The 25,278-nt window shown below is 46.5% G+C and overlaps 1 protein-coding gene across 3 annotated transcripts; it reads left to right on the plus strand.

The window, feature by feature from the left end:
* Positions 1–1,930: 1,930 nt before the first annotated feature.
* Positions 1,931–24,834, plus strand: HAUS7 (HAUS augmin like complex subunit 7). Of its 3 annotated transcripts, none has more exons than XM_051967954.1 (11): positions 1,931–2,162; positions 3,118–3,233; positions 9,398–9,465; positions 11,544–11,605; positions 17,472–17,566; positions 18,302–18,460; positions 20,325–20,409; positions 20,560–20,625; positions 21,234–21,437; positions 22,255–22,369; positions 24,343–24,834. In XM_051967954.1, exons 1-11 carry the CDS (start codon positions 1,986–1,988, stop codon positions 24,426–24,428), a joined length of 1,233 nt encoding a protein of 410 aa, XP_051823914.1. In that variant the 5' UTR covers positions 1,931–1,985; the 3' UTR covers positions 24,429–24,834. The 3 variants fall into 3 exon arrangements, with proteins under 3 accessions (XP_051823914.1, XP_051823915.1, XP_051823916.1); XM_051967956.1 differs by lacking the exon at positions 1,931–2,162 and adding an exon at positions 4,529–9,157 and having other exon boundaries at positions 2,307–3,233; XM_051967955.1 differs by lacking the exon at positions 1,931–2,162 and having other exon boundaries at positions 2,304–3,233; positions 4,529–9,465.
* Positions 24,835–25,278: the final 444 nt, after the last annotated feature.

Genomic DNA, 25,278 nt, shown 5'->3' on the forward strand with positions numbered 1-25,278 from the left:
TGGATAGGAAATTGAAAGACCTGGGGATACATGTGGTACTTGCATCTTCTCCTGTAGCTGAAGGTAATGGCTTTGGGAGAGAAAGTTTTTGGACTATGGCCTTAGATATGGGAAAAATAGACTCTTGGAAAGAGCCTGGCAAGTCACATCTCATGAGGACTAAGTGGAACATGTTTGGCAGGAGGCTCACTGACTTCACTAGAAGAGGTTTAAACTGAAATTTGAGGAGCAAAGAGGCAGATGCCCAGAAAGGGCTGGAAAACCCAATGTTAGGGAGACCTAGAAAAAAAGTAATATCGTGGAGGAGGAGCTAAGTAATGCTGAGGAGAAAATAACATACTCCTTCTAAAACAGTGCATAGAATTTGGGCAACAGGCACAAATAGACTTTAGCATTTTGAACAGAAAAAATAAGACTTTCACCTCCTAGTTATCACTGAGAGGGAACTCTAACCAAACACTAGTCTTTGCTTAACAGAAATAAAAATATATAGTCTGATGGGACTATAGACAAAGAAGTGTGTGCCAAGAGAAACATGCAGATGTCAGAATCCATGAGGGGAAATCATGGTGAAGAGCACTGGGGGGAAGAAAAGAGGGCCAGCTGCAGTTGTGGACAAATGGAAGAAATGCATTAGGCTTACCTAATATAGATGACAAAGCTAAGAATGGGACAGGTCACAGGAGTGATGGGGAACTTTGATTATGCAGATCTAGTGCCTTTCCACTGACAGTTTAGCTCTCTCAGGAGGCAGGGAATCAAGAGGTGAACAATTACTCCAGATCTGACTTTGACTAACAATGAGGAACCAGATGATGAGGGGGGGGGGGGGGGGGGATGACTGGAGACTTGGGAATGGCGGGGAAAGTACAATGTCATTTTAGAGATTGAAATAGCCAAGAAGAGGATTTTGACACTGTGAGATACGTATTCTGGATTTTGGTGTGACCTTGAACAAGTCCCTCGTCTGGGCCTCGAGTTTTTTTCTCTCCCTGCCTCCCCTCCCCCAAATGCAGGGGCTGAACAGAAGCTTTTGGAAGGGTTCTGGTAGCTTTAAAGTCTGTCTAAACCTGCAAACTTTTGGCATTTGTGGGCCTCAGTTTCTCTGTCTGTAAAAGGGTGTGAGAGGGGCTCATTTCCAGGGACCTTTTCAGGGCAGCCCGCAATTCTAAGAGGGGTGCTACCACAAGCAAGCCTCTTCTCAGAAGGAGGGAGGCTGAGGGGGAGATCGGCCCCAGAGAGCCTCCCCAGCTTGGGCACTAGGAGCTGTATGTAGCCTGAAGAGAGTAGTTTTATTCAAACTGCCGGAGGTGCTGCTTGCCAGAGCAGGGGGTGTGGGAGGGCGGCTCTTCCTAGAGATAATGAGGAAGGGGGTGGGGAGCTGGGATGATGCCCACCATAGCCCCCACAAGTTCATTATTTGGGCAAGACACCCTTTCTCTGAGCCTCTTGGTTTCACAAATGGTGGCGGTGATGGTGGTGGTGGTGGTGGTGGTGAGGGGGCGCTGCACGTGGTGACGACAGAGTTCAGACTTTCCCTTCCTGCTCTCCCCGGGCTCGTCTCCCTCTTGCTAAAATGCTTTGCACAACGGTGCACGGTGGGAGGGGGGAAGTTGTCCTTGAGGACGCTTCTCTCCTACGGAGAGGCTACTGGGTCACTCCTCCCGCCCCTCGCCCCGAAGGTTTCTCCTTCGCTTCCAGAGACCCATTTAAACCGCTCCAATCGCCCCCATCTCCATTGCTCTTGAAAAAAGAAGGCGGAAATGGGTAGGGTCCTCTTCCTGAGTCCCAGCCAATGGGAAGACGAGAGTGGTTGGGGGTGGAGTTAAGGTCAGGGAGGACGGGAACGGACGTCGTGAGGCAATGGGAACGGCGGGGGCGCGAGTCCGCGTTACGTCATTGGCTCTGCCCAATGACAAGGCGCGTTCTGCGAGCGCGCGGATATTGGGCAGTGTCAGTTCTGATTCTCGGGAGGCGAAGAGACAATGGCTGAACGTTGGGAAGGGCTCGAGGACCGCGACAACAATCAGGAAGCGGCGCAGGCCACGAAGAAAAAATGGGAAGAGGAGTGGGAGGATGACGACGAGGAGGACGAGGACGAGGAGGACGAGGAGGACGCCCAGCTCTCTCTGGAGGCTCTGAGAGTGCTGGACAGACTAAAGGTGCGGACGGAAGGGGCGGGGCCCAACTTGGGTCAGGGGTCACGGGTCACGCGGGGAAAGGGAGGGGTCGTTGGAGGCTTTCCTGCCGGAGACGAGATAGAAGGCTGAGGACCGGCCCAGGGTGGGGTGGCAGTTAGTGCGCGAGTTGACTTGGAATCTCGCGCTCTCCTGGACCTCCCGACTCTGGGTCTGCCCCTCCCCAGTCCTTCTCCTTCGAAGTTACCTGCCAATCCCAGGCCACGGCCACGCGGTACCTATTCTGAGGCTGACCCCAGGACTGGGCTCCCCAGCAGAGGCATCCAGTCTCACTTCCCTCCACATCACAGCGTGTAGTTGGAACGATTGCTTTGTACCTTATATCTGCCATATAGCCCAGACCCTTAAGTCACTGCCCTCCTCCATAAGCCCCACTAGCTCCCTAGTGCCTCAGTGCAGATAGAGTGACTCTACATTAATCACAGAAACACCTCTCCAGCCTCCTCTCCCCCTGGGTTCCCTTCACATACCCTGTACTTCATTGAAACTGGACCATTTGGCCTCCTAGGGAATACTCACTGTAGCCAGAAATGATTCTCATTCCCCTAAACCTGTCTTTTTTAAAAATCGTATATCGTATATAATGTTTGACCTTATGTTCGTCACATTCACACTTAATTGTCTTGTGCTGAACTGCTTCTAATTTTTTTGTTTTTGTCCCCTATCTAGTGTGATACCTCTCAAGTAATAGCAAATAAATGTGAAAAGTAGATTTCAGTTAAACGTAAACCTTTTAAACAGCATCACTGCATCTTGCCTAGTCCATCACTGAAAGACTTGGTCACACAGAGCCTGAATAACCCAATTTTAGAGATGCTGTAGATGGACTCCTGAAGGGTAGGAAACTGGCCTATGTAGCCTCTTAAGATCTCTGCCACTCTGTAATATTTTCAATGTATCTGATTTTTTTCCCTCTCAGGACATAGACTGCCCCTTCCTTGAAGGTCTGTATATTACTGGACTGAGGACAATAAAACAGTTCCTGTGTAGGCCCTCAATTTACCGTTTGGTTATTCTGGAATGGTTGTTTTCAAGGTAATGCCCCTGCCTCCTTCTCTTCTTTGTCTTGAGGACTTTTCTTCTTCTTCATACAGAGATGGTGCTAAACACGGTTTCAAACAGCTGTCAGCAATGAGGGCTCCATCCTTTGGTCTCCAGATCATCTTAAGAGTAATCGCTTAAAAATACTAATTAGTCCAGAGCCAGGCACAGAAGGAATCATTAAATCAACAAGTATTTGTTAAGTGCCAAGCACCCTATTAACCACTGGAGCCAGAAAAAGAAAATGAAGCAGTAAAGAGCTATGGAAGTTTGGCAGAAAGGGGTCTGGTCATTTTGGAACCTGGACTGGAGATGAGAGAGACTTGAGGGAGACCAGTGTGGAGGCCATTGTAGTATTCCAGGCACAAGGTGATGAGGGCCTGCATCTCTGGGAGTAATGAAAAAAGAGCTAAAATGACACTGGAAGAGAAAATGTGTGTGTGTGTACACATATATGTGCATAATGTGTAGTATGTATGTATAGAAAAGCATGTGTAATATATAGATATACATACACACACACACACTTTCTCAGAATAAAGTAGGTAGGAGAGCACTAAGAGTTGGGGATATCAGGAAATGGAAGGTGTCATACTGAAGAATATGATTTAAGTTGAGTCTTGAGCAAAGTAAAGAGAGGTGAAAGTACATTCTGGCATGAGGTATGGAGTGCAAAGGTATGGAAATAGAGATTGTGTGTATGAAATGGGAAAAGGAGCAGTTGGACTAGACCATAGAGTGTGGGAAGGGGAATAATAGATATATGATGAGATTAATGAGATAGGGTGGGGTCAGGTTGTAGAACCAAACAGGAGTTTAGATTTGATCTTAGAAATAATAGGGGGTGGAGGGGGCAGCTAGGTGGGGCAGCTAGGTGGGGCAGTGGATAGCGCACCAGCCCTGAAGTCAGAAGAACCTGAGTTCAAATCTGGTCCCAGACACTTAATACTTCCTAGCTCTGTGACCCTGGGCAAGTCACTTAACCCCAATTGCCTCAGGGGGAAAAAAAGAAAAGAAATAGTAGGAAGCCACTAGAGTTTGTGGGAAAGAGGCCTGGTTGTTTTGGAAGTTGTGGACTTGAGGAAGGTTAATGTGGAGGCCATTGTTGTACTTCAGGCACAAGGTGATGGAGGCCTGCACCTCTGGGGAATAATGAGAAAGGGATGGATGCAACAATTCAAAGGCCACAGTATTCATTATTATATAGACTGTGGTTTAAGGTTTTTAAAGTGGTTTTCTTACAGCCACTCTGGAGGATAGGTAATAGAAGTATCATTCCCATTTTACAGATGAGGAATCACAGGCTCTGAGAAGAATCCATGATCACTCAGCCAGCAGGTGTTTTGAGTTAGGAACAAACCTGGGTCTTTTGGATCTAATTACATCACTCTTTTTGCTGAGCCTTGTTATCTCCCTATGAACCCCACTGGCTAAGAAGAAGCAAACAGATTTTCCACTCCCCTCTATCCAAATAAAGCTGGGCAAAGTCTTTGGGTGTTCACCTTGGTTTGTGGTTGTGTTTATGAGTAATTCGGGAGAATCCTTAGAATTCTGCAATGGCAGAACTGGAAATGGAAAGGTCTTTTGGGATAAGGTTAGGCCAGGCCCCTTCATTTCACACTAAGGCTCAGAAGGGGGAAGTGATGTCCAGTCTCACAGACAGATACTGCTGGAACTTGGCTCTTTCAGTGTCCTTTGAGGAGTCTAAGCAATCAGGTACCAAAAGACTTTGCATTCAAGCCATTCTCCTTGAGACAAGAACTGGAGTCAGTATTGCCCTGGCTCGGCGACATCATTCCTTTTTGTACTAAAATGGAGCCGTTACTCTACAGGGTAGAGGGAGGGGTAGGAGGCTCCCCAAAGCAAAATCAGCATGGACTGAAGTCTTTGGCCAAATAGCCTCCTTAAACAGGCACGGAAACCTTCCTGATATAGCAAGTCGCTTATCTCTTCTTTAGCAGCAATTTGCCCAGATGTTCTCTTCCTTGCATATTGAATCCTAGAGATAAGTAGTTTAGAAGCTTGAGACTTGTCAGGTCCATGTGAGCGTGTGCAGTCAGCTCTGTAGAAACAGACTTCCATGTGAAGGTGAGCAGAGTTCTGAGATTTATTAGCTTACTTTTATAGGGGGCTAATGAAGCCAGAATTCTGGGTTCTGCCTGGTAGGACAGTTAAAAGTCATTCTTTATGCCAATGTCTGCCTGGCTTTCTTATAAATTCATGCTTTTGCTTCCATGTGAACCTGGGCAGAATGTAGAGATCCCTCCCTACTCACTCACAACAACCCAAAGTAAGTGGCACCCCCTTTCCCCATGATGTATCTGTCTACATGCCACTGTCTTGCCTGCTTGAAGCACGGGGAGGCCACTTGGTGCATCTCCACTGGTCAGGTTCCTTAATTTAGTAGCAGAAAGGCCTGGGAGAATTGGCAACTTATTGAAGAAATGGGGTAAATTCTGGGAATTACCTGTCAGCATAAAGCGCTGGCATGTGAAAACAGGCCTACCCTAGTGGATCTCTGAGGAAATGGAGGTGGATGCTCATTAGGGAGCTGGGAAGGTTGAGGTTTTAGGGAAGAAACTAACGCAAGAGAGGAGAGCCTTAAAGTCTTTCTGCAGGAAGGAAGTGAGGAATTAGGGTGGAGACTTAAGAGTTTGGTTTCGTTTGGCTTGTGTTCTTTAGAGAGGAGCTTCCAGGTAAAAGGAGTGGTGGATTTGTCCAGCCCAGGCTGGAAATAGTGTATATAGCAGGAAAAGATGTCTGCTGACCAAAACTCTGAAGCCTTGGCAACATTTCAAAACCCCCCAAAACACTTCTTTCCAATTCTGATTTAAAAACAAATCAACAAACATAAAACACCTTTTTGGCTTTTCCTGTTCCAGGTTGTGCTGGTCTCTAGAATGCACACCAATGGAAACTAAGGGAGGCCTTTGTTCTATTGGGTTGATGCTCTCAGAAGACACCTGATGGATGACCACTTGTCAGGTTGTTTTTAGTGGAGATTCTTTTGGGGTTGGTTGAACTAAGTGGCCACAGATTCCTCTGCCGACTCTTAGCTTCTGGGTCACGGGGCAAGAAACGCCTAGCATGAAGAGGTGGCCAGGTGGCAGAATTGCCCATAGCAGAGATGGTGTGGCTCTTGACAGGCTTTCACCCCCTCCAAATGTAGGAAATGGAATGTTTTTATAGCAAAATTATATATATATATTTGCAGAGTCCAGGAAATCTAACTGCATTTCTTAATATTAATCAAACTTTCCAAAATTTCAGGGTTCTAAAAACCTTTCTCCCCTCGACTTCAAAATTCCCTGAGATTTTTTATCATCTGCTATGCAGCACGTCATTGTGCAGCCCCAGAATGGGAACCCTTCCTCAGTTAGGCAGGTGGCTAGGGGGACCTTCTGGAAGGGCAATAACCCTTGCCACAGGAAGCAGAAGTTCTTGGTCAGGGGTCCCTGATTTGGACAGGTGGGGGCCATATGGATTCCCTTCACCCCTTGAGAGCCCTGTTCTCTTTTGGAAGACCTTAGCTATTGTTGATTGATTGTTTTCCTGGTGCCTTGCCCATCCAATAAAGGAAACTTTGATTAACCAGTTCTCCAAATAAGGTCATTTGGGTTTTTTGTTTGGGGGCGTTGGAATGAATTGTTGTTTTTAAAGAACTTTCAAGATAGCAAGGCTATGTGTATTCTCCATTATGTTTGTGCCTTCTAATTGAGAATGTTTCCTTAGCAACCAAGACTAGGCATAAGTGTGCACAGCTGTTGAACAAAGCAGTGTTCATAACATTGTAAATGACACGGGCTTCTTCTTCCCCTCCAATTTGTGGAGAATGATTGGATTAAAAAATGCCAAGTTGTACAGTTGAGGTACAAAAAGTGTATTTGAAATTTCGTACCTCAGCCTGCAGGCCCGTTGTATCCGGGGCCAGGCTTTTTGTGTCTGAGACCCAGATTGTGGATTTTGGCCACTTTGAGCTTTCCAAAGCTTGTGGTGCCGCAGAAGCATTGGGCTTTCGTTTGGAACAATTTCTCAGTAGGGGTTCAGAAAGGATTTGGTTAATTCCCTTTTCCTCTTGGAACCTCAGTTCCATCTCTTTAAAAAGGAGAACACCAGGGAAATTTGGTATTCATGAAAAAGGGCTTAAGTGTTGAATGATTACATTTAGCCCATGTTCTGCCACACTAAAAGGCTAAAGCTCTCAGTGTACGTGTGTTCATGTACAGAAACCCAGCTATGCACAATTGCTAAATCTTGGCCTTCTGCGTGTAAGCTATCTCCTTGCTATCCTGATGCCTTGTTTTTAGGGACGCCCAGCAATAAGTCAGTGTCAGTTACTCTCAGGGGAAGCCATCGATTGCAAATGGAATATCAGGCAGTTGGCTTTGAGGGTGGATGCCCGATGTGCCCCTTGCTCAAACTGCACAGGTTTGAGTTGGCAAGTATAGGTGATCCCCACCTTGAAGATGCCGTGGCTTTCAAGAGGGAAAAGGCCGAATGAATACGTACTGGCTACTTTGGTGAGAGATGTTTGGGGCCATTGGTAGAACCATAGCAGGAAGGAATAAAGAGAAGCGAGATGTGACACATAGAAAGGTGTCTGTTAAGCAACTTGAAACTCTAATTGGCAAAAAACCAATCTGGACTACTCGTGCTTGGGCAGTTGATTATTTCTTGCTGCATCCTTGGTCTCCACTGAGGGTGAGCTGCCACCAACTGGGGCTGCCTTGGTTACTGAAAGTTCATATAACCTAGCAGGTTTTCCACCTGTACGAACTGAGAGAAGGGGATTGGCATGTTTTTCCCGAGTCGTGCTCTTATAAAGATATAACACTGTTTTAATAACTGACAATTATATATGCTTTAAGTATTATAAAGAACTTTAAATTCCTTTTCATGTGGTTCTCACAGCAACTCACAGCAACTCGCAGCAAGCTGTAAGTACTGTTGCGCGTGGTTTCCCATGTTTAGAAATGTCCCAGCCAGAGAGAAAACATCCAAGGTGAGATTAGAACGCCCGGTGTCTCTCCACTATCTGTCTGTCATTGTTGCTACCGCATCACGCTGCCGATATACCAAGTTGTTATTTACTGTTACAGAGTGTCTTGATATTATGATAGTTAATAGATTCATGAAAGTAAGATTTGAGTAAAGATATTGATCTAGGTCTAATGAATTAAAAATGGTTTTCCTTTGTCTAGCACTTGACGGTTTAGAAAACATTATTATGTCCATTATCTCATTTGATCCTCCCAACGATTCTGTGTGATAGGTGAGAAGTGATTGTCCTTATTTGAAAGATGAAACTGAGTATCAGGTTACAGGATGATACTAGTAGTAAGGGAGGGAGCTGGGACACCCGTCTGCATCTCCCGAGTTCTAATCCAGGATTATTTTCATTGCACCAAAATTCCTTTTGCCAATGTTGTAATAATGCCTGTATGCGTAATAAAGACAACATGGCCTCTGGCAATGGGCTCCTAGTCAGGAATATGAGTAGGCAAGGCAATTAATCTCAGTGTTTTAAGTAACCCTCTAGGATTTATCTCCTAAATCATAGATGGATAGAGTTCTCCTGCTTCTGGATAGGCTAACCCTAACTGGGTAGCTAGCTGGTGCTGCAGTGGATAGAGTACTGAGTGTGGAATCAGGAAGACTCCTCTTCCTGAATTCAAATCCGGCCTCAGACACTTCCTAGCTGTGTGATCCTGGCAAGTCATTTTTATCCTCTGCCTCAGTTTCCTCATCTGTGAAATGAACTGGAAAAGGATTCTGAAATCTTTGTTAAGAAAACCCCAAATGGGGCCACAAACAGTCGGACATGACTGAGATGACTGAATAACAGCAACTGGACACAAAAACTGTAAACTGAGTGACAAGGAGCAAAATTTTATCCAGATGCCCTACCCTTTAATAAGGTAAAGTAATTCAATATGCAAATGGGATGCTTTGGGGCCACGTCCCCTTCCAGGCCCTGATACTGCCATCAATGGCCCTTTTTCTTAAAACAAGATAGCTTGCCTTCTATTCACAAATGTAGAGATTTTCTATGTATCTCAGAGATGCCAGATGAAGCCAGACCCGAAAGGGGCTGGGAAACTCATTGTTCCTTGCAGTCTGTCATATCATGGCACTGACAGTTTGTTCTTTCCCTTTAGACTGTATCCTTCTTTGGAGGATTCGTTTGCCACTGGGCTGGACTCTGGGGCTAAAGAGAAAATAACAGGTATAACTTTATTACATCAGGGGCTTCATTTGATATTATAGCCTGGAAAACTCCAAACTTGGCCAAAGTCTGCTTAGCAAGCAGACTTATTTAATTGCTCCCCTTGGTAGCTATACTTTCTTTCCATCGGAGCAACTCAAAAGTCTGTGAATGTTTATACAGCTTCTTAGAATTAGGCCTCGCATGAGAGGCTTGGAAAGGAGGACCTGCCAAAGCAGAGAATCCAAGAAGCAGACAAAGCCCACCTTCTTGGCTGGGCCGGGGTGAGGCTTCTGGGGAGACTTTTCTGGGTGTGGGTAGGGAAGCGTCAATCGCGATCTGTCTCTTCCTGAGTGCAGTCTGTGTGGGTCTGTGGCAAATAGGTACCCTTGGGTCTGCGTACAGATGTTACACGGGGTGTTCCCGAGAAGCGACGCTGGGGTCGAGGTCTCACAGAGACTTCTCTATAACCTCCTGTCTGCGTTCAGTTTTTTGGCAGAAATTGTTCCTAACTCAGGAACTTTAGGAAAATGTGAGCAAAGTCTCAGCCCCTTAAGACGGCGAATAACTTTTCCGTTTCCAAATGGATCGGAGGCTTCAGGCCGCATCCGAACCAGATGGAGTCGAAGAGGGAAAACTGTGTGTTGCCCCAATTTTGGCCCCGGCCAGCGCCGGGGCTGATGCAGCCGATGGGGGCGCTGACTCGGTCTCTTCGTGTCCCCCTGTTCACAGCCAGGCCTGGGGCCGAGCCGACGCTTAGAACGGCAGCGTCCCTGGCTGAGGTGACCAAAGGAGGGGTCACCCGTGCCCAGCTCTCACTGTGCACGTGCCTAGTGTGTCCTTGTGGTCGTAGATCCCAAAGCAGAGAGTTAACCAAAAGGGCTAACGCTAACGTCAGCACACACACCCCCACACACATTTTACAGAGGCTGGGATTGAAGGTCAGAGAGAGGAGTCGAGGGCCACGGTTTGGTGCCCAAATCCCTTCCTCCCAGAAGTCAGTGCGGCACCGGCTTGGCTTAGCCAGCTCTCTGATTTCCCCGGTCTCTTCCCAATCCCAAGGAAGCTTCCCCCTTCTTTGTTCCCTATTTTGGAGACAATGCAGAAAAAGTGGGGCTCTTTCCAGTGAGTTTAGCAATCTGGGATGGAACAGCCGCTCCCTTCTTTGCCTCCCGTTGGCCAGAGCAGACGGGCCGTCACACGGCCGTCGGGGTCGCACGCCCCCCCCTCCCCCAACACGCAAGCTCTCATTGGAAGAGTTAGTGAGCGCTACAGAAGTGCGGGCGACTCGGATTCTTTTCATTAGCGTTTGTGTGATGCCCTGGCATTTAGCTCCCTCCCTGGCACCTCGCCCCCTCCCCGTCAGAAAGCTGATGCTCCTCCACAGCTTCCTTTCCAGAAGGAGAAACTGACCCTTGCCCTCAGGGAGAGCGCAGCCTGCCTTTCCTCAGCACCATGGCCTGTTTGTCCCTGAGGCGGGGAGAGCGCTCAGCGCCGTCTGCTCCCGTTTGTGCACGGGGCCCAGAGTGAGCAGACGACAGGTCCTGCGGGTCGTCTCAGAAATGGGATCGGAACCCAGCTCCTGGCTCGGCGTTCTGGGCCAGGGAAGCTCTTTGCTTCCACTCAGCACCTTCGGACGTGGCACGAGTTCACATGCTCTCACCTCCTCCAGATGAGGAGCCTCGGGCCGGGGAGGGAAGGACAGTGGCTTGAGCTCACACAGCAAATTGGGGGTTTAGTTAGGCCTGGGGTGAGGATTAGAGTTCAGACCCTAATCCACTCTGGTTTTGCCTGCTTCCTCCCTAGGGTTCCCTCTTTGTCAGGCTGGCCTGATTTTCTCCCTTTCCTGCTTTTCCCTGGAGCTACCCGAGCTCCCACTTGCTCCTCGGTCCTAATTCCGCTTCTGTCCTGCTTCCCAAACCCCTTCCTGTGCACTGAGCACAGCTGAGGTTCTGCGGGAGAGGCTCTTGTGAGAATGGTGGGTTGTGGCTGTCCTAGCGAGAGCCAGGGAGGCCTGACGCCCCAGGGATGGCGCTGAGCGGTCTTCTCTCTCCCTCCCTCCCCACGTTGGCAATAACCAAATCCTTTCATCTTGGCAGACCTGACCAGGCTTGGTCATGAACTGATGCTGTGTGGGCCGGACGATCATGATCTCATTAAGGTAAGAGAAAGGACCCGTTCATCACATATTCCTCCCTTCCCTCCTTTTTTACTGCCCTCTCTTCCTCCCTCCTTTCTTTTCTTTTCCCTCCCTCCTTCTCTCCCTCCCTCCCTCCCTCCCTTCTTCCCATTCTCTCCCATTCTCCCTCCCTCCTCATTCCTGCCTACCTGCTTTCCTCCTTCCTTTCTTCCCTCCTTCCCTGCCCCCCTCTTTTTAGCCCCTTAAGGTTTGCAAAGAGCTTTATGTCTGTTGTTTCATTTATTCCTAACAGCACTGGGAAGTAAAGGCAATTATCATTATTCCTGCTGTGTGTAGATGGAGAAACTGAGACCCAAAGAAGTTAAGTGACTTGCCCAAGAACACACAGTCTATGTGTGGGGCAGGATTTGCATTTGAGTATTCCTGCCTCCAAGTCTGGTTCTTTCCATTGAGGCTGCCTTTTCAGCCTAGCAATACGTGGTTTCAGCCTGTTTTTTCATCTTTTGCCAATTCACAAAACACTGTAGCCCTCTGGACTTTGCTGACAGTAGCATCATGCTGCTGTCATTGAGCTAGTAATCCACTGAATCCCTCCATCCTTCTCAGACTGCTGCCTGCCTATGTTCCCACCGTCCTGTACTTGGAAGCTGAAGTTCAGAGCCCAAGTGCTCTCCATGGATCTGCCCACCGGCTGGCCTGTCACACACTGTAGTTCCATGAGCACACCAGTCCTGCTATCCTCTATCCCTGTCAAGTTCAGATATTAAGTGACTTGCCTAAGATCACACAGGCAATAATAGAATCCAGGTCTTCTCATCCCAGTCCAGCACTTCTACCAATGTACTCCAATCCTTCCTCAGTATTCTCTTATAGAAGCCAGAAGTAGAATCTGGCCCTGGGTTTTACCACAGTCCTGCTGAGTTTCCTCAGTTTCTCCCAAATTCAATTGCTGGCCTTTTTCACAAGTCAGAGCCTCCCCAGATTGCCGATACAATTTTTTTCTAATTTAAGTCTGCCTTTCTTTGCTCCTTCTCCCATGGCAGTCATAAGCCCCACCCCTACATTTTATACATCAGGTACCTTGGCTCCAGAGTGGACAAGAGATTGAAAACCTGAGCGTTGGTTCTAGACAGCAAAGTTTTGCCGGAGTGGATGTCCCAGAGCCTAGAGGTTTGAGTGATGGGCACAGTTGGAGAACTCGAGCTTACTGCTCAGCCTGAGGTTCCTGCAGGGCCTCCTGCCCAGGCCCAGCCCCGCCTCTGGTTGTTATGGGTAGGCTTGCACCGCTAGGCAACCCAGGAGGCACAGTGGCTGGGGGTGTCAGTCTGGTGCTCTCATTAGCCCGGAGGCGATTGGTTTTCATTTCACTCCCAGTGTAGGTGACATTTGACAGGAATAATGTCTTTTTTTAACTTCTGTTTTAACAAGAATACTCTTTTAATGTATTCTTGAGTGGTGCCGGGTTAAAGGGAGGGACTTTTAGAATGGAAGACTTCTCTTGAGCCTGATGGCTCCATTTCCTGGCCTTTGTAGGCTGAGTTTGCTTAGGCTTTGAAGGGCTTGATGGCTGTGGGGCTAAATGCAATAGATATTAGCCCTGCCAGCCTCCTGAGCCTGAGGACAAGCCTGGAAATTGCCCGAATGCTTTCCTCAAGCCCGTTATCCCGGGTGCTAGGAAGATCTCAATTTGGGCACAGACTAAGTAGGAGGAATAGGATTTGAAACGCTCCTCTGCATCCCAACATGATGCCCTTTTTGGGAAGGAAGGGTTGAGATGTCTCCATCAGAGATTGCACTCATTTGCCTTCTCGGTCTTTCTTGCAAACGTCAGCATTCTTGGAAATGGTAACACCTCACCATGAATTCAGTTACAATGATTTTCTTTTGTGAGAGATAGGAGGGAACATAGGCGGGTCAGCATTGGCATTGGGGAAGAGAAATTGAAAGCAGAGAAAGGATCATCTACAGGTCTGTCTTCTTTCTTAGATTACTTTGAAGAGCAGATCCTCTTAGAAGCCTCCATTTACCCTCCTGTAAAATGAAAAGGGGTTGGACTAAGTACCTTCTAACTCTAAACAAAAATAGAACAAAAATAGTTCAGTGTCGAGCAAAGACCCCTGGACCTTCCGTGGTAGGCCTTCTTCTAAGCTGACCTGGAACTATTCATCATTACTCTGTGCTTCTGGTTATTCACCCAGCTCCAGATTCCCCACACGGTACTGTTGTCTAGCTCAGATCTCTTCATGTTGTCTACAGGAATAGAATGAGGTCATCTTTGTAAAATACTGTCAAGTATTTCTAAAAGTTTACACTGACATTTTCTTGGTGATTACGAGTCATCATTGCTCAAGTATCTAATTTCATGAAGTCTGTACTTTAACCAGTACAGTTTTCTGTAAAGGATTTTGATAATTGCTGTGTTTTTAAAATTCATCATTCTGCAGTCAATTTTATTCCCAACCTTTCCTAACTTAGCTGGACTGGTCCTCAGGTAGTTGACACCCACTCTTTCATCAGGCCTCCTTTAACGGTTTTCTCTTAGGTGGGATATATCCGAGGTTTTGTCCAGCGAGCCATGCCTTTAAGAAGCCATTGTCACCTCAGTGCTAAATATCATGAGGCATTCAGAGCAGAGCTTCTTGGAACCCTTATAATAATCAATTATTGTACTAATTTTGATATTATTATACTGTCTAGAAGACCAAGCATAGAATAGAAGAAGGAACTTCTAGTCCATAGCTAGAGGATCTGTGTTAGAATCCCACCTGTTATTGTGTGACTCTTTTCAAATAAGTTGTGTCATCTGTTTGGGCCTCATCTGTAAAATAGACTAGGGGACTTTGAAAAGTCCCTCCCAACTCTAAATTGATGATCCGATTTCTGTAGTGTTCCTGTGATCTACTAGTATAATGACCCTATCAAAGGCAGGGGGAAGAGAAAGAATCATTTATACTAAAAGTTCTACAAAATAAAGGCATGCATAAAACTTTGATTTCTTTTTTACCATAGTAAAAAGTATTTCTCTCAAACCACAAGGTAGCTTTCTGTGCAGTTGGGAAATACTAGAAGTTTCCCTAAATACATAAATAAAGCAATGATTCCCCCTTCCCCTTTACTAATAATAAATAATGGAAATAATCAAAAAGAATTATGATAGCTTAAGAGGAGACAAAACACTGTTTATTTTCAGATGAAACAATGGTTTACCTATAAAATATGAGGGAACCAGCAAAGAAATTTGAGTCACTAGCTTAGTGAAGTAGTAGCTTTCAAAAGAAAGCTCCAAAAATCAAGGAGGCTACTCAAGAGCAATATCCAGAAGGCCACAATAGAAAGGGGAGTCCTCCCATTCAAAATCACTTTAAAAAGCATAAAAAAATCAGAGAATCAATTCTGCTAAAGCAGTGGTGTCAAACTGAAATAGAAATGGCTTCCTGAGGAATATATATTGACTTAGAAAACCACAAATGAATATTATCGATGTTTTATTGTATTCTTATTTATTGTTGAGTATTTCCCAGTGACATTTGAATCAGGTTCTGTCTGTACATTCAATATATTTATAGGTTCAATTACTAACTAGGCCGTAAATAATGGACAGTTTCAATAATTGAAGATGATTCTGTGCTCATTTGTGGTGAAGCTGTGCCAAGATAATAAAAATGACAATAATGCCAGAATTAGTTGACAAGATTTAGTGTTAAACCAATCAAACTGCCAAGAGAATACTTTACAGAGCTACAAGAAATGATACTAAAATTCATTTGGAAGAATAAAAGCTCTTACGAATCAAAATACCAAGAGGATACTTTACAGAGCTACAATTCATTTGGAAGAATAAAAACTAGAATATAAAGGAAAATAATGAAAAAATAAGAGTGACGGGGAAAATAGCTCCTCCACACTTCAAACTCTATTATAAAAGCAATATCATCCAAACTACTTGGTAGTAGAACTTCCTATTTGACAAGTATCAGAGGGAAAACTGGAAATTGGAGCTGCAGAAGTAATATGTAGACTAGGACTTGGTAGTAGAACTTCCTATTTGACAAGTATCAGAGAGAAAACTGGAAATTGGAGCTGCAGAAGTAATATGTAGACTAGGACTTGGTAGTAGAACTTCCTATTTGACAAGTATCACAGGGAAAACTGGAAATTGGAGCTGCAGAAGTAATATGTAGACTAGGATCTTACATTGTATAGTATAAAAACCTCCCTGAATATTAAAAATCATACCACTACATAAATTGGAAACAAACCATATGAAGTACCTTTCACAGCTGTGAGTAGGGAGGGACTAAGTGCTTAATCAAATGAGGGGGTATGTGATTATAAAAAGTAAAATAGATACTTTCAGTTACTTCAACTTGAAAAGCTTTTTCATGAACAAAATAAATGTACCTGGATTAAGAAGAGAAATGGTTAACTCGAGAAACAGTCTTTGTATTAGATATCTCTGATTAGAGGGTAATAACCAAGGAGAAATATATAAGATTAGAAACCACTCTCAGTAGGTAAGTGCTCAGAGGTTATGAACAAGCAGTTCTCAAGAGAAGAAAGAGTAGAAAACGATTAGCAAATATGTGAAAGAATGCTCTAAATCCCCGTTTCTTAAACTGTGATTCCCAACCGTGTATGAGGTCTCGTAACTGAATGTGGGGGGTTGCAAAATGATTATTTACAATAAACGTTTAATTTGTATACCTATTTTATATATCTGTACATCTGAGGTAATGTAAAGCTTTAATTCTTGGCCTAAAAGGGGTTGCCAGTGGAAAAAATTTAAGATTTAAAAAAATTAAGATGCTCTAAATCACTAATAAGAGAATGCACATATCAAAACTATTTTTGAGGTTGCAGATCACCTCCAGGAAATGAGTAAAGATGTTAAAAGATGGGGTTCGTTAGTATTAGAGGAGTTGTGAAGTCACTAGTGGAACTAGTCTAACTGTTGGTCTAACTGTTCTGGAAAACAATTTGAAATTATGTAAATTAGTGACTAGAACCTTTGACCTAGAGATTGCTGTGCTACGTAGGCATGAGGTTACTGATAAAAAGAAAGACTTCATACACAACAAAATATCGCAGCACTTTTTGTGGTTGCAAAGAACTGGAAATAAATTAGCTGCTCATCAGTTGAAGAATGACTAAACAAAATGGGGTATATAAAGGTAATGAATATTATTGTACTCTAAGAAATGATGTGATGAATATAGAGAAGCTTAGAAAGACATGAACTGATACGGAGTGAAGTAAGCAGAGCCAAGGAAACAATATCTACAATGACTACAGCAATGTAAATGGAAAGAACAACCACTATTAAATAGTGGAAGAATGAATGTTGTAAAATTTTTAAAAAGGACAAAGTTGGTTACAAAGAAGAAAAATGAGAAGACATTTCAAAACTTGAATTCAAACTTATTGGCCTTGTTCACAGAATGGAAGGGACTTTTTTTGGAATAGGATCCCTCAAGAGATGGGGGTTCTCACTCATTAGAGTCTTCAGGCAGAGATGTTGGATGATTTCTTGGGGATCTGATGAAAGGGATTTTTAGCTTAGGTACCTGTTAGAGTAGCTGGTTCTCTATTTGCTTATCTATACCTGTATACATAAGCACCATCCTCATCAAGGACTTTGTGATCTCCCTTTTCGTGAGGTAAGGCAAATAGTGTTATCCTCACATGACAAAGGAGGAAACTGAGGCCCCCAAAGCTGATGTGTCTTAAGGTTTCACAGAGTTAACAGGTCTAAACCCGGGTTCTCTGACTTCCCATCCAGAATTCTTCCCAGCACATCACTGTACGTGAGGCAGTGAGTTTGGAGAATAAGAGATGGTGGTGAAAGCTGAGTCTCTTTGTGGTCTTATATTTGGCTTTCTTTTTCTAGGGTTCTGCTGGTGTGAAGGAACAGCTTTCTTTCTTTAATCAGTTATTGGATCTGGTCACAAGTCTGGGTCCTGAATATGCCATCAGTTTCTTCAGGTAAAAAGCCAGGAGATCCTGGAGAGAACTGGTAGAGGGGGTGGGGGTGAAGAGATCCACTTACACCCTTTTATTTTGGTTCTGTTCTCTCAGGCTGAGATGTGTAGATTCGCACAGTTGGAAAGGATTGTAGAGGTCATACAATAAAACTTCCCACCCAAGGCAGGAATCCAGGCCTGACTTCAGAGGGCGACTCCCCTTCTGTCACATCAGGGCTTATAGGTGATGAAACTACTTGAATAAACAGATACTTAGTGAGCAACAACTGGGGGCCAAGCCCTGTGCTCTGGGGGAGACAAAGAACATTAATCCATGGCCCCTGGTTGGTTTTAAAGAATTAACATCTCATTGATAGAGAGAAAATATGTTCGTGAAAAATCGAGTAGCACTCTGCAAGGAGAGAGAAAAGGATAGAAGAGAAGAGAAAATAACGCTGGGCAATCTGCGTTTGGTTGCTCCACGAACGGCCGGCCAGGGAAGCTCTTAGGGGCTTAGGGTTGGGAGGAAGGCTCTTGTCACTGAGCCGGAAGGGTCAGAATGGTTTGGGGACCAATGGGAGCTGGATCTGAGAGGCTGGGGTTTTGAATGAAGGCATTTCCTCCATGAAACCGAGGGTTGTCCAGAGTTAGTGTAAGGCACTCAGATGAGGTTGAAGCCTGGTATGGGGAAGGGTGTGGCCCACAGTTACCCCACCTCTGACTCTGGGGAACTCCCTGTGATTTATGATGTTTGCAGTGTGGAAGAGAATTTCTGCACCTTAGTGGAGGACAACGAGATGCTGCTGAACAAGGTCTTCACTTCCCACATCGAGGAGGAGATCTTAGATCCCAAGTTGAATCCCTTGCCTCTGGACATAGAGAAATCCTGTGGGGCAAAGGAAAACCTGCATAGAATGTATGTACTTGGGGCCTGAGAAAGAAAGCCCTGTAACCAGAGCCATAGAATGACCTGTAGGTTTAGGCTGTGCTTAACTGGCCCTTTTCTCTCCTTTTTGGAAAAAGCCTCATCCCAAAAGCTGGAAGAAATGCTAGACCCTTCCCAGCCGATGAATTTTAGACTTCAACATAACTAAAAATTAAGTCTACCAAAAATCCCCTCCCTACCCTTCTTCCTTCCCTGACTTCCCTGTCTTATCTATCCTCAATGTCTTCCTTTCTCAGCACCATCCATTCTCTGCTTTGCATTGTGAAAACCTTCCAGAAACAGGCCTGCCCTGTGAGAATAGCTGCCCCTGTAAAGAAGGGTGACCCGAGGTCCATTGGCTCAGGTTTGGGCCTTAGGCCACTGATGCATTCCGAATCAGCGCCGTAGTGTGGTCATAACTCGCACGAGCTAAGATAGGCTGGTGAGGGGAAGAAGGCCGAGCAGGGGAGGAGTCGGGGGGTAGGAGAGAACAGAGCTTTCCTTTCAGGGCTCTTGATAAAAATTCCACCAGTCTTGGGTGACTGAGAGACCTGGTACCTGCTCACTACTGTTAGTGTGAGCTCTGGCCAAGAAACCAGAGGGAGCTGGGCCATCTCCCATCATCTTGAGGTATATCTGGCCACTGCCCCCAGATGGCTCTGGAGGGGAAGGTGAAGCAGGTGGCCTTGCCTGGCCCCTCCTCTCTTAAATCCAGCTCACTTGCATGTCACGGCATCTCCTCCCCGATGTCACGGTCCTCTTCAAGAACGAAGGGCGAGCGACAGCAGCAACAGCGATGACGGCTACAACTACCGCCACCTCTGCTAGACTGGGCCACTGTGCCAGTGACAAGGCTCGATTTTGCTCTGGACCGCCTCAGGCACATAGAAAAGGAGAGCCCCCCTAATGCTGGTGCCAGAATGTTTCGAGTATCAGGATTTACAAAGAGCATGTTCCTTTGGTGCTTTAAAGTAAGAGATGTGCAGGTTATTTGTGCTTTTTAGATGAGAAAACCGAGGGTGACGTAGAGGGAAGGACTTGCTCAGGGTCACCGAGCCAGAAAAGCGGCAGAGCCAGTTCCCTCCCAACTCTCCAGCAAGGATCCTGGGGACCATCTGGCTGGAGTCACTGCCTGGTCCTCAGCTCTGTAGCAAGCGACAGCCACGTTTCTGGGGCCTAGTGCCTGGGAAGTGCTTCACACATACTTGTGGATTGAATGGACGCCCTCCTTCCACACGGCATTTGGGAGCCGTCTTCCTGGGCCTTAAAGAGCCCTGCGGTATAGACTGGCAGTGACTGACAGGGCATAGGGAGAAGCTTTTGTGAGAGGGTGCCCCTTTCCAGAGCCCTAAGCCGCCCCTGCCCCAGCCTAAAATTTTCACACACACAGAGCATCCCTCGGCCTTGCCAAGCATCCTCGGTAGAACATCCCTCAGGCTTCTTGTTGCCCTTTTGGAGACGTAGGAAGGAACAAAGAGCTCTGTTGCTGCTTTCCTTCCCTCACCCTCCCATCCCCAACAGCCCTGGTTTTGTGAACTCTTTCTGTCCCTTGCTTGATGTTCTCGTGCTCCCTCCCGGGGGCCTAATGCATGCCCATGGTAGCGCTGGTGATTCCTCTTCCTACCCTGGAGAGGCCTTCAGAGAAGGGGGCCCTCCCAGGGTATCATTGTTTTGAGGCATGGATTCTGCTCCCGGGAAGGAGATCTGTTCCCCGTCCTGTCCCGGGAACATTTTCATTCCCACCCTTGTGACCCTTGTACCTGCCATCACTCTCACCTGACGTCTGCCACGTCCCTGGCCCCATCTCTTTGTGGGGAGGGGTACGCTTAGGAAGCTGACTTGCTTCTCCTTCCAGGCCACTGGGGGCAAAGATCAAGGTGGAAGAGCTTTCTGAAAAACTGAGTAAACTCACCGAAATGCTGCAGGCACACAAGGAAGAGGTAGGAGAAGGAGGAGAGTGCGGGGTCCTGAGTGCTCTGTCAAGTGTTTCCCCCCCCCCTCCCCGGGAGTGTGGGATGGCAGGGATGAATTGGGCGAAGATGAGGGACTAGGATAATTGAATTTAACACTGCTGGCTCTCTGTCCCCAAGGTCCTCTGTCGTCAGGAGAGCACCAGTAGGCTGTTTTCACCAAGTCCCCCCGGACTTCCCAAGCAGGTGAGTAGCCGTCCCCCCCCCAAGCTAGGGGAGCTAAAGAGGTGGTTCCATAGACTGGACGGTGCAATCCCTTTCAGATCTTGGGAGAGATTTCCACTCTTTAAACACTTCGTTGCACCAGACATTGGGGTCATAACGACAGTCAGTTCCTGCCCTCAAGGAGCTTATGTTCTGCTGAAGGAATCCAGGATTCCTCCAGCCATTGACCTGTATTGCTTGCCAACCCTGTGTGTCCTTTACCTTGATTCCCTTTCATATGGGGAAATGGGTTAGCTTGCCTTCCCAACTTAAGTAAAAGATCATCGAGGGCAAACATTATCCAGTGTTTGTCTTTGTAGCCTGGTGCCTTGTCCTCAGCTGCCACATCAGGGTGTCCTGTAGCCCCCACGGCACAGCCCCAAGAGCTCAAGAAGTATTCAGTCAATACTTGTTGGCTCCACTGGAGCTTGAACGCATGGATTCATGCCCATTTGTTACACTGAGGGAGAAACTGAGGTACACGTGCTGCCCATTGTGTCAGCGTGATCCAAGGCAGTGGGGGAGCCCCCAACAAGGTTCTTGGAAGCTCACAGAATGAAGGCCTTGATCTCTTGTGTCTGGTTTTGCAGTGTTCTTCCCACTGTGGGAAAATCTCCAGCCAAGGTAGCAGCACCTTGGGCTTGACTCTCTCAGATTTCCATCAACTGGTGATTGCTTTTATACACGTTTTTGAGAATGAGCTTCGTGAGTTCTGTAATCGCCCAAACCCCAACATCAACCCTTGTGGTCCATTATTTCAATCTATAAATGACACTCTGACGTTCTTCAACCAGGTAAGCCCCATGTGACCTCCCTCCTGGCTCATCCCTGATGAACTTCAATCTGAACTTGGGCTTGTCATTAGGTCCTGTAGACAGTACTGTGGGGTCAGGATGATATTCTCAGGGCCAGGAGACTCCTCTCCCTTCCCCTTTTGACCAGAGTATGTCCTAAAGGAGATTTTTTCCACTGAGTCCTGCAAAATCTTGGCAGGGACTCCACACCTTTGACAGAGCCGCTTGTCAGTGGGTTATTGCAGTGGTGTGCTGGTACATCTTTAAAGTGACTCTGAAGGAAAAACGTGTACATGATGCTCTTCTGCCTTTAGTCTTTCTTAAATTTTCTCCATCACTGAAGTCTAGACAATCAGCAAAACAAATCAGTCAAGCCCTGCCTTGGAGCATTTGTTGATTTCGGAGGTGTGGGTAAAGGCATTGAAAATTAAACAGTCAGCTCTTGTGAGCTACTTTTTACTGTCTCCAACATCACAGAAGCGCAGTATCCAAAGCATCATGGAAACTTAAGGAGGATATAGGGACCTGGGGGGGGGGGGGAGAGGGTGTGGGGAGGACAATGCAGGGGTGCTGTGACACATTGCAGATGTTTAGAGCTTTAGCAGGAATTCATAAGTAAGGAGGATACCCTCCTTTGGGCATTCTGGGATGGATGGGTGGCAGGTTTGGAGTAAAAGAACTAACCTTTGATGTTAAGTGACTTATTGTGGGTAAAAGTTGGAATCTGTCCCAGCGTATGGGATGGGACGCAGTGCAGGGCATTTTCAGAGGTAACATTTCCAGCATAAAGGACCTGATTTTTGTACTTCTTCCCCAGGAGCTGAAAACTATCAGTCAAGTCACGGATACCTCTGTGAAGGTGGCTCACGTAGCCGAGGAGTCACAGAAGGAGAAAGCCTATTTGCATGGGGGTAACTGCATGGTGACCTTAGGTACGTAGCCTCTGCTCCCAGACAGAGTACATTGCTTGACATTCCTCACTTGGACAGTGAATTTAGGGACTTCTCCGTAATGGTCCATGACTTGACAGGCCTGGCCTACAGCTCCTTCTTTAACAGAAACAACAACAATAATCATAATAGTTAGCATCTATGTAGCACTTGAAGGTTTGCCAAGCACTTTGTTAGTTTTATCTTATTTGAAGGAACGTGCTTTGAAAATGTCCTGGGAGTGGTGTTTGGGTCTTTGGGGGCAGTGGGGTTATTCATTCAACAAAGGCGGTGGGTCTCGTGCTAAATGCTGGGAATACCAGTCTTGTCAAGGACTCAGACCACCACGAAGGAGCGGCTATTTTACTAGCCTGGGATGGGGGCAAGAAGGGCCAGCGTGTTCCCAGATACTCGGACATTTTGAGGCGGCATTCAAGAAGAGAGCAAGACAAAACGAGGATCAGTAAAGGGAGAGCTTGTAGCGCGGCTGGGGTCGGGTGGCAGAGCGGGAGATGGCATGGGGGCGATCAGGAAAGACTGGGTCCAAGATTAACCTGAACACCTGAACAAAGAAGGTTCAAAGGCCGAGGGCTAGGGTGAGGGGAGGACGTGCCAAGTGCGTGTGGCGGGGGCAACCTAGGCAAATAACTAAGAGGCTGGAGAGGGGCTGCTGAATTCAGAGGGCAGCTAAGAGTCCAGTTTGGCTGGAATTTCCCACTGGGAAGAGGATGGAGAGATTGTAGAGGACCTTCAAAGCCAGGCCGAGAGTCCCCCTTCCATCTTGCAAGTGGAAGGGAGCCATGGGAGGATGTTGAGCAGTGGCGTGCCCCGATCAAAACCGTGCCTTAGGAAGCTTCTTTCGGCAGCCTGATGTGTAGGGCAGACACTGGAGGCGTGACCTCCCTGGGGACATGACATCGGTCCTCCAGGAGAGAGGCCTGTCCGAGGCCCATCTAGGCCACGTTTCCTCCATACTTGTCGAATGAATGGGAAGCCAAGAGAGCCTGACTCAGGGTGGGGACTTTGGGAATACAAAGAAGGGCAGGCAGGTGTAAAGAGAGGAGGAGGGGGAGGGGGATTGCTACAACTTTGATTTTTATGGGATAATGGGGGTGGAGAGAAGGAAGAGTCAAAGACTGGATCAAAGTGGCTGGAGGTTGGTGGTGCCCTCAACAGGAAAGGGTGAGTGCGGCGGGTGTGCGTTTAGGGAGGAAGATGAGGAGGCACCCGGCCTTGACTTCAGTAAGTGTGAGGTGCTCACAGGGCCTCCCCAGTGGTGGTGGCCTAGGGGCAGAGCTGGAGGTGAGAGATTAGAGGGAAGGAGAAACATCAGGCTGGGATGTGGAGGTTTCAGGGTCACCTGCATAGAAATGAGGGAACCTCTGGAAGTGAAGGAGCTCACCGAGGGAGAGAGAGAGGAGAAGAGGGCTCAGAACATCCCCAATTTTAGGGAAGCCCCCAGTTAGAGAACAAGGAGGAGGACAATGAAGACAACTGAGAGACTGGCCATACAGGTAGAACCTGTAAGGGTAAAGCCATGGAAACCTCACTGGGGAGAGCCTGGGCTGGGGTGGGGTGGGGTAGCTTTGGTATCGGCTCAGGGACAGATGTTACAGTGGTTTGCAGGGGGAGGGAACCTTGACAAAAGCCCTTAGAGGACCTCGATGGCCTTTGGAGAGAGGGGAGTGAGGAGAGTGGTGGCTCTGGGAGCAGTCGGGGGGGGGGGGGCTTAGGAATCTCCAAAGGTCTTCCTCAAATTCAGCAGGTTGGTGTCAGGGTCCACGGCAAAGCTAGTTTTCTTTGCCTGGGGCTTGGTTTCTCAAGCTTGGAAGCTTCGAGTGTTTTAAACACTGGGGAAAAGAGCCCGTCTTGGGGCAGTTAGGGGGCAATGCTCGAGGGGACAGGTTCCTGATGGGAACAAGAGTCCCGTCCTCCTGCAACTTCTTAATATTCTTCTCTCTTCTCCCTACTCCCAGCTGAGAAAATGAAGGCGTTAATACAGAAATATGAATTCTTCCAAGACAGTCCTCAGACATCCAATGAAAGTATGAACAAAAGCTAAGCGGCCATTCCTCAGATCTCAGCTCTTTGGGACTGTTTGGGGAACAAGGAGAAGACGGTCATGAGGCAACTGTCTGTTTACTGAAAAAAAATAGTTATTTTTTGTTAATGTGAACTTGACAAGCACCGGTGAGGGACAAATAGAACAAATGATTATACATGAAAACACAAATCAAATTATGTTCACATTACTTTTTAAGAATTAGATAATAAAATCACCACCTTCGTATGTATACTTATATTGTATTTAACATATACTTTTAACATATTTAACAGGTATTGGTCAAATTGCCATCTGGGGGAAGGAGGGGAAAAGTTGGAACAGAAGGTTTTGCAACTGTCAATGCTGAAAAATTACCCATGCATATATCTTGTCAATAAAAAGCTACAATTATTTTAAAAAATCACCTCAACCTATCTTTGTCTCCTTCTAAACTGCCTTCCGTCTTTGTGCACATTTTGAAAAAGTGATCCTGTTACCCTTTTTTCTTCCTTCTCCTTTTTTTTGGCAGTGCCCCCTCTTCCTTCCAATTGAAAAAAGAAAAAAACAAACTTAGTACAAAGTAAGAAAACAAATCTACACATTGGTTGGTTATGTCATTCTTCCTGCATCATGATATCATCACCTCTATCAGGAAGTATGTAGCAAGCTTTATCACCTGTTATCTGCCCTTAATTGCATTATTTGAATTTCTTAAATATTTCTAAATTGTTTTGCATTGCAGTATTAATCGCCGCATGACTTGTTCTCCTGGTTTTGCCCATTTCATTCTGCATCAGTTCCTCTACGACTTCCTAAGTTTTTCTGAATCACTCGGTACAATAATACTCCATCACATTCATATACCATG

The sequence above is a fragment of the Antechinus flavipes genome, chromosome X, assembly GCF_016432865.1.
Source record: "Antechinus flavipes isolate AdamAnt ecotype Samford, QLD, Australia chromosome X, AdamAnt_v2, whole genome shotgun sequence".
In the NCBI taxonomy this organism is placed as follows: domain Eukaryota; kingdom Metazoa; phylum Chordata; class Mammalia; order Dasyuromorphia; family Dasyuridae; genus Antechinus; species Antechinus flavipes.

Bases quoted from the DNA above. Each gene is read 5' to 3' on its own strand.
- HAUS7 (XM_051967954.1), top strand. From the start codon at position 1,986: ATGGCTGAACGTTGGGAAGGGCTCGAGGACCGCGACAACAATCAGGAA. The intron at 20,410-20,559 runs GTAGGAGAAGGA...TCTGTCCCCAAG, and splicing joins TGCAGGCACACAAGGAAGAG to GTCCTCTGTCGTCAGGAGAG. The intron at 21,438-22,254 runs GTAAGCCCCATG...CTTCTTCCCCAG, and splicing joins CTCTGACGTTCTTCAACCAG to GAGCTGAAAACTATCAGTCA.